This window comes from Columba livia, chromosome 4, assembly GCF_036013475.1.
Source record: "Columba livia isolate bColLiv1 breed racing homer chromosome 4, bColLiv1.pat.W.v2, whole genome shotgun sequence".
Classification (NCBI taxonomy): Eukaryota; Metazoa; Chordata; class Aves; order Columbiformes; family Columbidae; genus Columba; species Columba livia.
In genome coordinates, this window is record NC_088605.1 from 47,323,012 (window position 1) to 47,337,507 (window position 14,496).

Sequence of the window (14,496 nt, forward strand, 5' to 3'; positions counted from 1 at the left end):
GTGCATGTCAGAGATGTGCCTCTCTAGAGGAGAATAAGCTGCATATTTCTTTGACAGCTTCTTTGCAGCAGTAAATCATTATGTTTAATTTATTTTTTGCAATGTTAATTTTCCCTTCTGAGTTTATACTTATGTGTAAATGTGAAAAAAAAAGAAAAAAAAATCACAGGTAGAGCAGGGGAATAAATGGCAGATGGGTTCAGCTTAGTTGTTGGCAATTACGGATCATGTGAGTATCTAAAGCCTGTTGCTGTGGGTGTTTGTTTTAATGCCACCAATTAATCACTGTTGTGTTGGGGATTTTTGGCTGTTCATCTCTCAGCAGTAAAGAGTTATTGTGAAGGGCGCATCCTAGCCAGCCTTCCAGATTCCTTATTCCTAAGCAGAGAATAGGGATTTGTTTTAATAAAAGAGCGCTCTGTTCCTGGTTTCTGTAAAGGGAATTTTGCAGGACTGTTTGCTTTGGTGCCCTGAACAACTCCTTCCCTTGTCTGGGCTGCTCTCCAGTGCTTATGCTAGTTCATAATGGAAAATAGTGTTGAGAATAAGAAGATGGTGGTTGAAGAAATAAGGAGAAAAGGGTTCACTCTCCTTCTTCACTGAAAGAATTTCAGTGCTCCTTTAGGCATCTTGGGTACATGAGCAAATTTCACTGTCCCATCACCTTTTGGAGGATACTCTTGTAGAAGATACCAAGGACCATCCAGCCAAAAGGCCAGTTTCCTTGGGCATTTGGAGAATTGTCTGAGGCATAAAAAAACATGACAGACCTTAGTTCTAGAAAAGGTGGTTCCAGGAAGCACACAATTACACGTTGCAGGTTTTTTTTAATAATGGAGCTTTCATTTTAAAGGTTATTTTGACAATATTTCACTTTTCCCTTATAAAACGGCAACAATTCTCTTTAAAAGAGCCATAAGGCTTTGTCTTTTAACTCTGCTTAGAGGTGAATGGAAGCTATGGTGAGAACTGGAATTCTCTATTTGTAAGTAATGTGTGATGGGCCAAATTAATCAGGCATGGTTATAATTCTGCATCTTTATGATTATTCTTTTTTTTTCCCAAGAGGTTTCAATGACAAATAGCACATGAAATACATCTGGGGAATGGGAAAGAAGGCTGGAAGATAATTCTTTCCAAAGGTATTTGTAATAGTCTCAAAGAAAGCCGAGAAGGAGGAGGAACTGCCCTGATGTGTGTCAGGGCTGAGGAGGCAGACTCAGCAGGCTGTAAACTTCCAGCTCAGAAGTATTAGTTGTCGTTTGGTTCTCTCTGAAAGAATTTTATGTAGATATTTTGAGAGTGCTGGAGCTGATACTTGAGCTTTGGTTTGTTTCCCTAAAGATTTGTGTAGGTTTTTCTCTAGGCTCAGGTCAGTATCCACATTTTCCGTCACCTCTGGAATTTGAGTGGGAGAGCTCAGTTTGCAGTTATATTGTGTTGGTTTCCATGGCCACTTACTCTGATGTGCACAAGAGAGAAGAGATTGTTATTGCTTCACTTTTTTTTATTTTTATTTTTTATTTTATTTTCTGTACTACTCACCTACTTTGTCATTTCGTTTCAAGTTATTCTGTGGTATTTGTAGGTCATTCTAGTATAGGTAATTGTTTACCATAAGTAGCATCAGATTTGGCAGGTTGAATGTTGAAATGGTTGATGAAGAACTCTTTAAAAGCATCTTATAGTTGCATCCTCGCTACATCACGGAGGAGAAATATTCCTAGTGAGGACTATCACATTGATAGTTTTTTCTTTCTTATTGTATTCCTGTTTAGTGCTTTCTGTGCATTTTGCACAGCTGTACTTTAGGCTCTGATCCTGCCATTTGTAAGACAGATTACATTTCTGATTTTGCTACAAAGCTTCAGCAGCATTTTGCTCAGTGCAAGTATCACCATTTGAATTTAGGCCATGTTTACATACGGGATTTGTCCTAGTTTTGGCCATCTGTGACAAACCACAGGCTCAACTGAGCTAGAACTAGTCCTTAGTGTAGACATGGATGAGCTGCTTTTGCATCTGTTTCCAGCTACCTCAGGTTCAGGAAGAGAGCTAAGATTCCATGGTACAAAAAGTCATGTTGCCTGTTCCCTTGGAGGCTACAACCAAGGCAGGTCATGGGCAGGTCCCTTGCTACAGGGGACTGAAATTAGACCACACAACCCTAAATGTGGAAAGTATTCATGTAAGAATGGTCTTTATAAGTACGCATTGCCACATCTTAATCTTGGGAGAGTTGTTAAGAGAGGTTTGTCATCTGTTCTGGGTATAGTGGACATTCCCATCTCCTGAGGCTTGAGGCAAAGGTTGACTTCTAATTAAAGACAAGGTCCAAATCTAATAATAGTGTTCCAAACACAAACAATGATTACTTTGTTAAATCCCTCTTTCGATCTACAACATAATATCTAGTTCAAGCAAAAGAAGCGCATCAGTGGTCTCGTGTTATATTAAACTATTTTTGTTTGGAATAAATGCCTAGTGGAAAGAAATAGCTTTGGTTTTACTGTTGTAATTCTTCTATTCCATGTTGCCTGGACTTCTGCTTCCCCATCCCCTTACACACCAGCATCTAGTATTTGTATTAGTTCAGTATTAGTTCAAACAATCCTGATACCATTTTGTGATTGAACCAGTTTAGGAAGTTTCCCTCTTCTCCCAAGAACACCATTTCTTTTGGGCAACTGCTTTTAAGACCATTGTGTTTATTACCTTTCCCACTGCCCCTTCTAAGAAGGAAGGGGACAATATCACAGGACAAATAGAGTGAAGAAAGTGGCAGGAGAGGCTTTCCTACCACACCTTACTGGTGTATAGAACAGAAGATTATTTGCGTTACTGTCCAGTCTATTTTCTTCCTTCTGAGGCTGTTGATGAGGAAGTATGTTCTGTTAAATGAACATTTTACAGTGTGAACAGACTACCGATGCTTTCTGTTAATAACAACTTTTTTTTTCATGTAAGACAGACCTGAAATGATGACGCAGTTCTCTGTATTTTCTTTAATTTCTGTTCCCATACTGTCTTTTGTAGGTCTTTTGAATGATGTCTCTTAGTATTTGAATTGACAAAATGCGCTTCCTAGTGTGCTAACTGCCTTGCTGCAGGTGCTAAACAGGTATTTTGCTTAGTGTAATACAGATATACTTGAATAGCAATATAAAACAAAATGATTAACCTTCTTGGAAGGTGTAACCGTAGAAATTGCCAAGATTATTTTCACGATTAAAAAAAAAAATTGTCAAATGCCTTTAAAAAGTAAACAACTCAAGATTTGTCCTTTTATCTTAAGCTTTATCTTACTAGAACAAGTGAAGTAACTGGAAAAAAACAATTAAGCCTTCAGACAGGTGACCTCCTTCCATCCTGAAAAACAACTGAAGTTGTAAAAATGGCCTTTGTGGAGCAGACCAAGAGTCCATCTATTCCAGTATTCTTATTCTGTCTTCGCTTATGTGTGAAGTAGAAGCCTAAGGAAGAAGATATGGACAAAACAAGTGTGCACTGGAAAGAATCCATACATTCTGTCAGCATCCAGATTTGTGTGGCTCGGGGCCTCTAAGAGGGGGGTGATGCTTTTTGTATTTAATAGCCCTCAGTGGATTTTCTTTAGGCTTTTTTGAATTCATATACACTTTTAGCACCCACAGTGTTTTATGGGAAACAGTGCCACAGCTTAACCTTAAGTTGTATGCTAAAAAGTCTCTTTGACTCTTTCGAACTTGATGTCTGCTAGTTTTACATACTGCTTTCTGCATTCTGTAGTGTAAGAGACTGAGCTATCGTTCCTTATAGCTTTGCTGCTTCTTGAGGAAGTTAAAATGCCGTTGTTCTAGGTTTAAATAGATCATGTTAATCAATTAGGCAGCCTTAAGGAAAAGGTCACTATTACTTTTGGAGGCCCAGAGACACGTTAGCAAGGGCAGAGGGAGACAAGGTTGTTGGCTGACATGAGAAAAATTTTTTGCCTTTGGAGTTCAGGGCATTGCTGAGGGTGGAGGTTAGAGAAATTACCTGTAGTGTTATCTGAATCCAGAGCCTTTAAGCTGCACTGGAGATTTTTCTCCCTTAAATTATTTTCTAAGCTTGTCTTTGTAAAGATTTGGGATCAAGAGTCAGAGATGAAGTGGCTATGAGAGAAGGGTAACCCCACTGGTCCCTGGTTTTTCTGTTATTTCAGTTGCCCAAGGAAGCCGAACCTGATACTTTTTAATTTCCTCTGAGTAATTTACCTGATGGCATATGGTGCATTGATTGAAGTGCATGGAGGAGTACGTGAAGGAGCTTCTGTATTTGGGGATTCTTACTGGCTAGGGAGGGGCATTGATTTCCATGGCTGTGAAATGTTTTGGCAAGGTATTTCTTATGACTGTTGCCCCAGAAAGGTCCGGTTCAATCTGTTCTACAAGGTGTTTGTTTCTGAAGCTGAAGGTAGTTGAGTGGTGAATGGTGATGATAATAATTATTTCTTCCAAGTTATAACCATCCATTAGAGGCTACAATATTTATTGATTTGCCATATAATTGGAGACCTATGATGTTGTAAGACAGGCAGGGTATATGATTGAAGGCGGAGGAAATTCCTCTTGTCTTGCAGTATGTTTTCATGGTGACTTGCTCAAAGATGAGATCTGTTTCACTGGAGAAGTGTCCCCAGCAGTTAAAGGCCTTCTCTCGGTTGTTGGGTAGGTATTTTGTGTGCTCTTACAGCAAATTCTGTGTTGTGCCTGCCTGTCAGGCTTTTGCAGTGTGTTTGAGATAGATTCAGGTTTTGTAGGCGTAGGTGTGATTTTTAAAAATCTGTTTGGATCCGATGGTTTGTGCTTCTATTTCACCATTGGAAAATAATTTGTGTATGTAAAAACTTGGCTGTTTTTCCCTGACTTGGGCTAACAAAGATATTACCTTTACCTATACACCATACCTTACCTACATCCTTTGAGAATCAGAATTACAAGACTTGAAAAATAATCTTTGATGCGTATCTTTTGGGATATGCAATCTCAGAGTTGCTAGATCTTTGTGAATTAATATAAAGGTCATGTTTAATCTTGGGTGTAAACATTTTAGACCTACAGGTGTATGAATGTATGGTTTGTTATGTAGTGCAAGTTTCTGAGGAATCATTTTCTGTATTTTGTAACCAAAAGCTCAGTCAGCATCTGTGGTATAGAAGAAAAGAGAGTGTTTTAGTGTTTTTGGAGGAAGGGCAAGGGAAGAGTGTATAGGCCAGCATGCCATTTCTCTGAGCTGGATGCAGGACACTTCTGGAAAGACAGGTCTGGTAAGGGTGTGGTTATGAGATTTTATTTTACGATTCCTGTGCACTGCACATTCTGTAAGGGCAACTGTTACAAGTTCATAGATCTCAAGTACTGTAGGGTGTAACTGGGTGAGTCAGCAGCCCATTGGAACAAGATGTGATCACACATTAACATAGTTTTGTGAGGCTTTAACATGGGAGGGTTGAAAATGTTTCTGCTGCTTGTTAAATTATAAATTATATTTATAAATATAAATGTCCAGTTTGAAGTCAATATGTCTCTTTATACACACGACCTTGTAATATTCTTACACACCTTTTTTGGGTGCTGATTCACATTTACAGTGTAGAAGGGGATTTGTTTTCCTGTTTTTAGGTGCTGAGTTAAGACTTCACTTTATTTGATGCATCTGTATTAATACATCTGTTTATAGACTGTCCCTTCACAACAAATGTCTTTGCTCTCAACACACATCTGTAATTAAAACAATGAGGAAATTTATTTTGTTTCCTCACTCAGCTAAAGCTTAAACTCCAGCACATTTCACACTGCTTATTTGACTTGGATGGCCTACAAAAAAGTTGAATTAGGCTAAAGGAGCGTGGAAATCCTATGGGATGGAACTTGTCAAAGATCTCAGCATTCTCAAATGTACTCAGCTGATTTTTTGGCACTGAGGTCACACCAGCATTGAACACTTCTCCTAATCCCACTTCTGTGGTTTAGGCTGAATTTTACATTTTGAATGCTTCTCAAACAGTTGGCTTTTGTATCGCAGGGCTGGAATTGTGTGCCGTTAAGTTCTGACTAGGCAGGATCCAGATGTTATCTTAACTACTGAGTGTAGAAGCTATTTGGTACTGTCTCTTGGAAGTGAGGCTCAGTTATCCATCTGCCAGAGGCCTTAACATGCCTCAGGATTCCCCAGGAGCTCCTTCCTCACACATACACTGGTTTCCTCCTCAAAAGGACGCACAATAGTTGAAGCAAATGGGCCTATATTTACAGATTATTTTTACACAGGAATCAAACAGATCTAGGCAAGATAAGAAACACCTACACCTTGTTCCCTTGGCTTAATTACTACTCTGAAGTCTGTATGCTTGCAGGCACTCGAGCATTCTCCTCGGGATTCCTCACCTCCAGCTCTTGCATCCTCTGGGTCCTGCTGAGTTCTCGCCTTTGCAGTCAACACCCTTTTTAGTTCCTGCTTGCTCCTCTCTGGAGCCACACTCTGTTGTGTTTCTATCCCTAAGGTTCTCAGCCTCTGTGTTTTCAAAAGGCCTGTTGAAATGCACCCATCTTTTCATTACCTTGTGTGATTTCCATCCTCCGTTCTTTTCTTTTTGCTGATCTGTAGGTAACTGGTTTAGTAGGGATTTCAGATACTGTTGTAAAGCAAAGTTTTTATCTGTTTTGTTAGTAATCATTATTAATGCTTGTAGTCATATGAGGACATTCACATACCACTTTCCCCTTTTACAAAACTTTAAAGGTAATCTTAACGCTATACTTACATGTTCTATGAAGCACACAGGCTACTTGAAGAAAATCTAATATCTATACTTTGTAATAGTTAGAACCCTGTAAAGATACCTTGAATCTTATGGATCCAGGCCTACAGGTTTTCTTTATACCTTTGTCCTGCTCATCCTTCATGATTAAACCAGATTTTATTCATCTGTATGTCAATTACAAAGTGTCTGGAGCTCATTCAGACACCAGATTGTATTTGATGTACAGAGATGTATGAAGCAAGCAGAATGTCCTGTCAATGGCTAGAGAGGGCTTTGATTTACTGACCAAAATGCTACTGCAAATAATTGAACCAAAGAATCGTTTTTCAGAAACAAGCTTTGTTTTGTATTGTTTCACTGTAGAAGTAGGGCACTGCCATCTTTCCCCATTTGCAAATGGAGCAACTATGTAGACTTTAATAGTAAAGAATTTCCATCAGAAAAAGCTGCAGTTTACAGCTATGTTGTTTTATCTGAAAGAGGTGGTTCTTCCTTTTGTTTTTTTAACCCTTACTTTTCTGCCTGAATATATTGCTGGCTGGGCCCAAATATTCTGTCACTGTCACTATAACAGCTCAGTGATACTTGTATGTACATTTATAGTGCTACATTGCTATTATGCTATTATTAAAATTATAGGTGCTTTCTATTGCTAGAAATATTTACTAGTATGGTTAAATTGTCATTAAAGCATAAATACTGTTTATTAATTTTAATCAAAACATACTAGCAGGCTTATTACAATGAGTAAAAAATATGTTGATAGGTGGCATAGAGGAGAATCTTTTTAGCTGTTACAGGAAGGCCAAACTCTTCAATGCTCCGAGAGTTTGCCTTTCTGGAATGAGCGTGTTCATACAGTCATCTTCAGGGGCAAGGTGCAGTTGAGTTCCGGTTTTTGTCTGAAACAAAATGCTGGGGAAAATCTAGCTAGCATGTCTGTAGCTCTGGATCAGGAAAGAGTTAATTCAGGAGACACAAGCTGAGTGACTCCAATTCACAAAAAAATTGGGAGATGTATTGTCTGCAAGATCTAACCTGGACATTATTAAGTGTGGAAGCTGTTGCAGCCTCATGACCTCTATTTTGCTGTGAGAATCAGAGTGTGAAATGTTGTCATCTGCTGCCATGATCTGCTTTGACTTCCTGACTGTGTTCTGCCTTAAAATTGATGGTTTGGTTGCTAAAATATGATGCCCAAGTATGACAGTGACAAGCACATTAATATGTAATAAATGGTTGAAGAAACAGCTAGAGAGCAATTCCTGGAAGGATTTCCTTATGCTGAAAAATGTGAGCTGTTTTAATTAGCTGAGCAGCTGGATTTTAGCTGCTTTTTGACTACATCCTCGCTTGTCCAGACAGTGGGAAGTCACAGCCGTATACATTAAGTGATACAGAAGTAGGCATCCCCAGCATAGTCACAAGGATTGAATTGTCACTAGACTTAATTACTGGTTCAGGATTTCTTGCTTTTGGGGCAGGACCCAAAATAGAAGTAAAGTTGTCCCATGGTGGGTTTGATTTCCTAGTTGACTCGATGGCAAAACTGCACCTGAAGCCCGTGTGTCACGTAATCCGTTGGAGGACTGGGAGTCCTCTGCAGTTGAGGCATGGAGGAGGCTGATCACTGTGGATTAATACATTTTTCAGTGTAGATTCCCTTAATCCACAAGTTGACTACAGTTCTGTCTATGGCATCCATGTCATGACAATGCGATAGCTGGTTCTTCTGTCCTAACTTTGGGGGCTTTTTGGTCAAACTGTCTTGGGTCTCCTATCGGGGTGGTGGTAAATCTGATCTTTTACACCACCCATAATTTAACTATAAAATTACTAAGATCTTTCTGTGATTCAGTCTGCAATGAAATAATTTAGGTGGCATTTCAAACACCTCGCCTTTGGAATAATGTATTCTAAATAATATTAGAGGGGTTTTCTAATAATTTTACATTGTAGTACACAGGCTGTTATAAAGATGGCATGATTTCTAAAGTAACTGACAGGAATATGTGATGCTTTCTACTAAACTAGTGTTTTGCCTCACAGTAATTTCAACCTCAGCTATTTAAAAATTTTTGGCTCACATTCCAAGAAGGCATTAAAAAGGCTCACATTCCAAGGCATTAAAAATAGCAACATTTTAACTTTTTTTTTTAAATATGTGTCTTTGTGTAAGACAGGCTCAATAACCATCACAGTTAAAAATATATCAAAAGGCTTTTTACACTGGTGTGTGAACATAAGGAGTGATAGCTTACAGAAAGCATTGTATAACATGATGTGAAGGATAAATTTTGAGATTTTGCAGCAGATGCTTTGGTATATTTGTTTTTTAGAACAAGTGATCATTCTTCTTAATTACTTTTCTTTTCCCACCAGACTTTTTGTGTGTGTCTAGAGTGATGTATGAAAGAAGCACAATCAGTTTTCATGTAGAATATTCATTGTTGTGTAAGTTTAGATAAAGAAACCAAAGGTTCCAGTCCTGATAAAGGAAGCAAGGTCTTGTGAAGGATTGCTCGACTCCTGCTGAGAATACCATGCAAGCCAACAGGAGACTGGTGGAAGTCACAGAAAATCACAGAATAGTTGGGGTTGGAAGGGACCTCTGGAGATCATCTAGTCCAACCCACCTGCTGAAGCAGGTTCACCTAGAGTAGATTACACAGGATCGCATCCAGGTGGGTTTTGAACATCTCCAGAGAAGAAGACTCCACAACCTCGCTGCGCAGCTCTTCCAGTGCTCTGGCACCCCCAAAGGAAAGGAAAGTGAAGTGAATGAAGAAGAGATGTTGAGACAGTATGGTAGCTTGAGATATCTTTTGTATCCCAAGCAATACCACAACCCATAGGGCAGAAGACTGTAGATAGCCTGGGGAGACCCCCCCCTAAATGGCTGTGGATATGCTCATGGGCAGGAGGGGACAGTCCCAAGCCAGTACTCTCTGTTCCTTCCAGAGGCAGGTAAAACCCAGTGCTCCTCTGCCAGTTTGCACTCAGGAGCAGATCTGGCTCACCATCTGGTGGGAAACATGTCCATGAGGTGCCCTCGGCTGGGCTGGAGCCACTGCTGCTGCTGAAACAGCCAAAAGATGTGGGTGAAAAGGTAGCTCAGAACCTCCTGGCCTCTTTGCTTGGATAACATGTGACTTAAATGCTGTCCTGCTCTGGGCACGCATAAAGCCCTGCCAGTTCATTTGGAAAAGCCTGTGTGATTAGAGCTTTATTCCACTTGAACCACACCCCCTCCCCACTGCTGTGCAGGGGCTCTTCACGTGAGTGATAGTCACATGGTCGCTGTGTTGGGTCAGGAGTCACCCCACAGGAGTGAGCCTGTGAGTAATACTGTAGCTACGCTGAAGTTGGATTTGAAGAGAGGCACTGCTCAGTGCAAGTAAAAGTGTCAGAGAAGAGCTCCTAATGAGGGAGAGACCATGGCTTATGCACAGAAAGTGCACTTACTCTGCTAAAGAGTTCACAGCTCTCTGCCCAGTCTAGTTTTTGACAATTTTTTTCCCCAATACACAGAGCTAAAATATGCTTTTGAAGCATTTTCTTCAAGTGTTTATATTTAGAAAACCCATCCTTGAAACCCAGAATAAAGCCTTCCAAGAAGAGTGAGTAGGTGTTTTAACATCTTCAAACACATCACTCTGGGTTCTTTATCTTTCAGAAATGGTGACCCATGAGACCCTTTTCATATTACTGCTGACTTAAAGTACCCAACTGCTTTCAGCTTAGCAGTTACAGCAGCTTACAGATCCCCTCTGAACCTGTTTGGTTGGGGTGGGTTATTTCCTCCTTTTGAGGAGCTGACACGGGAAGCTCAACAAAGCTACTGCCTTAGCTGGAAATGGAACAAAGTTTGTGCTTTAAATTAACAGTGAGCAAGATCTAGGATAAACCTGTGGATGTTAGAGGAGTTACTCCAGTTGTCCACTCCTGCATGGTAAATCGTGGGGCGGTTCATAGAAGTTGCATCTTTACTTGTTCCATATTAGGTGTGGCTGGGCTGCTGTTGGTCTTTAATATTCTGAAACTTCCTGCTGGTTTATGTGTTTTCTTCTGGCAATATGAGTTTGGGCTTTGGTTATGTATGTCGCAGGGTGACAGGTGACACAGGAGCTGCTGTCCCCCACCCCCAGGGGCTGGTTATTGTCATATAGTCCCTTCAAGTGTTCTGGTGTAACTTTTGGGCAAGTTGCACTAGAACCAGGATCAGAGATCCCACATGGATTAAACTTCTTCCCTTTGTTTTTTTCTTGACATGTGTTTTTGGAGATTTTGTGTGCGCTCTGGTTCACTTCTGTGCCTTATGGACAGGAGGAAGAGGTAGAAAAAAGGCAGGGACTCCATACAGTAGAGTAATTGCTGCAGCTCCTACCTCATCAAATAGGAGAATTAAATTCAGTTTCATGATGTTAATTATTTGCACGGTTTGAGAGAAAATGTGTTATTAACTGTGGAGCAGAGGAGGGTATTAGTAACGTTATCTCCTCTCTGCAAGACAGGACTAGAGACCAGAAATTGTTGCCTGTGGAACAGGGAGGTGTTGGCTCAGCATAAGGTGTGGGCAAAATTGCAATTTGCCCCAAGAACACCATCTTACTTAAATTACTGGGGTTTAGTGTGTAACAGTTATGGAATTTAGAGTTCCTTTACAAGCCCTCATGGCAAAACCAAAACCAAACAAAATCTACATGCATTCCCATTTCCATGTTTTTAAAGGATTTAAATTGTTATAAGCTATATGCGAATCAAGCTCACCTGAGGGTAGAAAATGTAGTGCTTTGCCAAAAGAATGTTGATGGGTGACCTGTTAATGGAAAGTGGAAAAAAAACCCTATCCGCTAACAGTTTGCTTTGCCTGTGATCTCATAAATTTTCTAATGAAACTGTGTTATCCTGGGTTTTAAATTACATGGATAGTTGCATACTTGCAGAACTACCTTGCTCTGGGTATATCCATATTTCACTAGGTTGGTTTCATGAAATGTTTCATTTCTTTGGTCTTTGCACTTTGATTTTGAAGTCTTTTGTGTACCCTTTTGATCCTCATATTGCCTGGAAAATTTGAACTTTTGTCTACATGGTGACTCCTATAATTGCTCCTGCTCCTATCTGAAAGCGCTCATCAGATTCTGAGGCAAATTGCAATGGGTCAAAATGCTCTGGCCAGTAGAAGTACTTAACTTGTTCTTTCTGGTTCTTACTGATATTTGAGCATGCATACTTTATAGATTTCCTAATTTCCTGATAAAAACTTAAGTAAATCTTGAATTCTGAGTATAGAAAGTTTTTGCTACTCCAAAAGATTTCAAATTCATGTTACCAGACTTCAGTCTCCTTCCTGTCTGATACTAAATATGATTGAAGTAAAACACTAAAGATTGTAGTTATTCACAGCAATGAAAGCAGAAGAATAAAGCTTTGAAAATGAACATCTGAAAGACAGAGACTTGAGTTACCAGGAATTTAAAAAAGGAGTCTGGGGTACATCTGTGAGGAACATAAAATTTAAAAGTGTTTCTTAAAGATAAGGCGGCATTATGATGAGGCATTTAGAAGGAAAATCAGAATCCTTTTCTGCCGAGAATGTACAGTGAAATATGACTGATGGAGATGTTTTCTAAGGCAGCTTTGCTTGCTGTGTGGATAGAGGCAAAGCCACATTTGAACTGTTTCTGAAACCAGACAAATAGGCATTGTTTACCCCAGACTAGCCAAACCAATTCAGAGAACAGTTCAGTCAGAGCAACATTCACTGCTAGTCTTAACTAGCTTTCAGAATGACTGTAGAGGGAGGACATTCTTCATCCGCGTCCTTTTTGACTGTCTGTTTCTCCTGTCCTCCAAATCCCCCTGTTCTTCATCCCGCTGGAGCAACTGCAGCCATCAGCAATCGCAGCACTAGTACATGCGGAGCTAACCGAGCCCCGGTAGGGCTGGTGTCCTGCACGCCTGCTGTTAAAGCACTCATGCTCTCCCTGTACTAACAGTCCTCTGTTGTATCCCTCGTGAAGGCTGTGGCAGGTTTCTGGAAACGACTCAATTAGTACACCTTTCTGTTGTAATTAAGGTATTACGTTAATTTGAACAAGATATACTCTGTTTACTTTCAGTCTTTAAAAAAACCTGTTCAACATGTCCAGAGGCTTCTCACTAACCAGTATTCTTTAGCTGTTGTGGGTTTTTTTGTTTATTTATTTATTTTTTTTTTTAAAGGAGCAAAAAAGTCCTTTTCTGAAGTAGTTGTGTGTTGTTTTGGTTTGATTTTTTTTTTTTTTCTTTAATCTTCTCTGTAACTTTGCAGAAGTGACAGGTTATTAATACCATGTTCTTCAAATTAGCAACACTTTCTGTAAATGATAATCCCAAGTTAGTTTTGATTTTTACCTGCAAAAGTATTAAGGATTGCTGTATCTGTTAAACAAGACTTTCAGAAAAAATATATCAGAAACACTAGTCTTACCAAGAAAACAGATGAGTTGGCACAAGGAAACATTTTTCTGTCCTTGTGTATGAACAGTTTTTTGGTCATGTTGCCTTCCTGTCTAACTCCACCCACAAAGTTATTACTGAGAATGCATTCTCCACTGAAGATGAAAATAAGTTGTTAAGTGATTGTTAAAAATACTTAGCAAAGGGATTGTAGGTTTTTACTTGTCTGTGTAAGTTTTATTTATTTATAAGAACGTTAAGTCATTAAATAATTATAATCTGAGAATATGCACACCCACATGGGCTCTTCTCCAAGTTTTCCTGTCAAATGAGGCAGAATGTGAACTTCAACACAGAATCGAGAGAAAAAATGGTTCTAAAAATTGGCTTTCCATCTTCGCGGAGTCTTGCAGCTAAGCGGTAACCTGGTTTTCATTAGAAGGGGTTGGGTATGGTTGTATACTCCAGGAGATTTGGACAGGTTTCTGTAAGATAATAATCTAGGGGAAAAAAGCACTTGGCAAACCCTTTACAATATATGGGGAAGAGCTGTATTATTTACTTTGTTGTTTTCGCTTTAAGACATTAACCGCATTGTAATTTTTTTTCTTCATTAAGCCAAGGACCCTTGTCATCCATAAGAGCAGCAATCAAGAGATGTAAGTCTACTCCTATTTTTTGAGAATCATAATATTTCAAGATTGTATTTAGTAACTGGTTAATTTAATATGTGAAAACGAAGTAGCTAGCAGGCTTTGGGACTGTAATTTCTTTCTCACTCTCAATTTTTGCCATTAGACTATAATTTTGCTTTGCTGACGGGTTGTTCCTTCTTGCCAGTTACTAACGTTTTCTTATTTTTGCATTAATACGGTTGTGCACAGATGTGATCCATCTCTGAAGAACCTGGGTTGCATGTGCCCAATTTTTACTTTGCTTCACAAAGCAGAAGATTGTTCTGTTTTAATAGAAAGCTGCAGCAACTGCTCATTGGCTATACTGGGGACATGATTAGACCCATGCACAAGGCTCATTTTGGAAAAGAAAAAATTGTTTTTAAATCCTGACTGAAAGTTTAAACTCCTCTTTCCTGATTTCCTCATTTAACTCATTTTTTCCCTTTCCCTGCTCATGATATTTCTAGGCAGAGAATTTCTTTAGCTGCATCTTCCAAAGTATTTTATGCTGATTCTTTCTTCCTCTTTTCATTTCTGTTTCCTTTCTGTCCATGATTTCAATTCCCTGTTAATGAAACAACCCTCAGGATA

The 14,496-nt window shown here is 39.4% G+C and overlaps 1 protein-coding gene across 12 annotated transcripts in view; it reads left to right on the plus strand.

Annotated features, from left to right (window-relative positions):
• SH3D19 (SH3 domain containing 19) overlaps window positions 1-14,496 on the plus strand; it is an 83,667-nt gene that overhangs the window by 25,331 nt on the left and 43,840 nt on the right. For 9 of the 12 annotated variants that reach the window (XM_065062675.1, XM_065062677.1, XM_065062676.1 and 6 more), the window contains one exon: window positions 13,847-13,887. The exons of 2 other annotated variants lie outside the window; for them this stretch is intronic. In XM_065062675.1, the coding sequence (XP_064918747.1) occupies window positions 13,847-13,887 (41 nt within the window). Of the gene's footprint in view, window positions 1-13,081; window positions 13,649-13,846; window positions 13,888-14,496 lie in introns of those variants that run through there. One more of the 12 variants, XM_065062681.1, reaches the window with a different exon arrangement.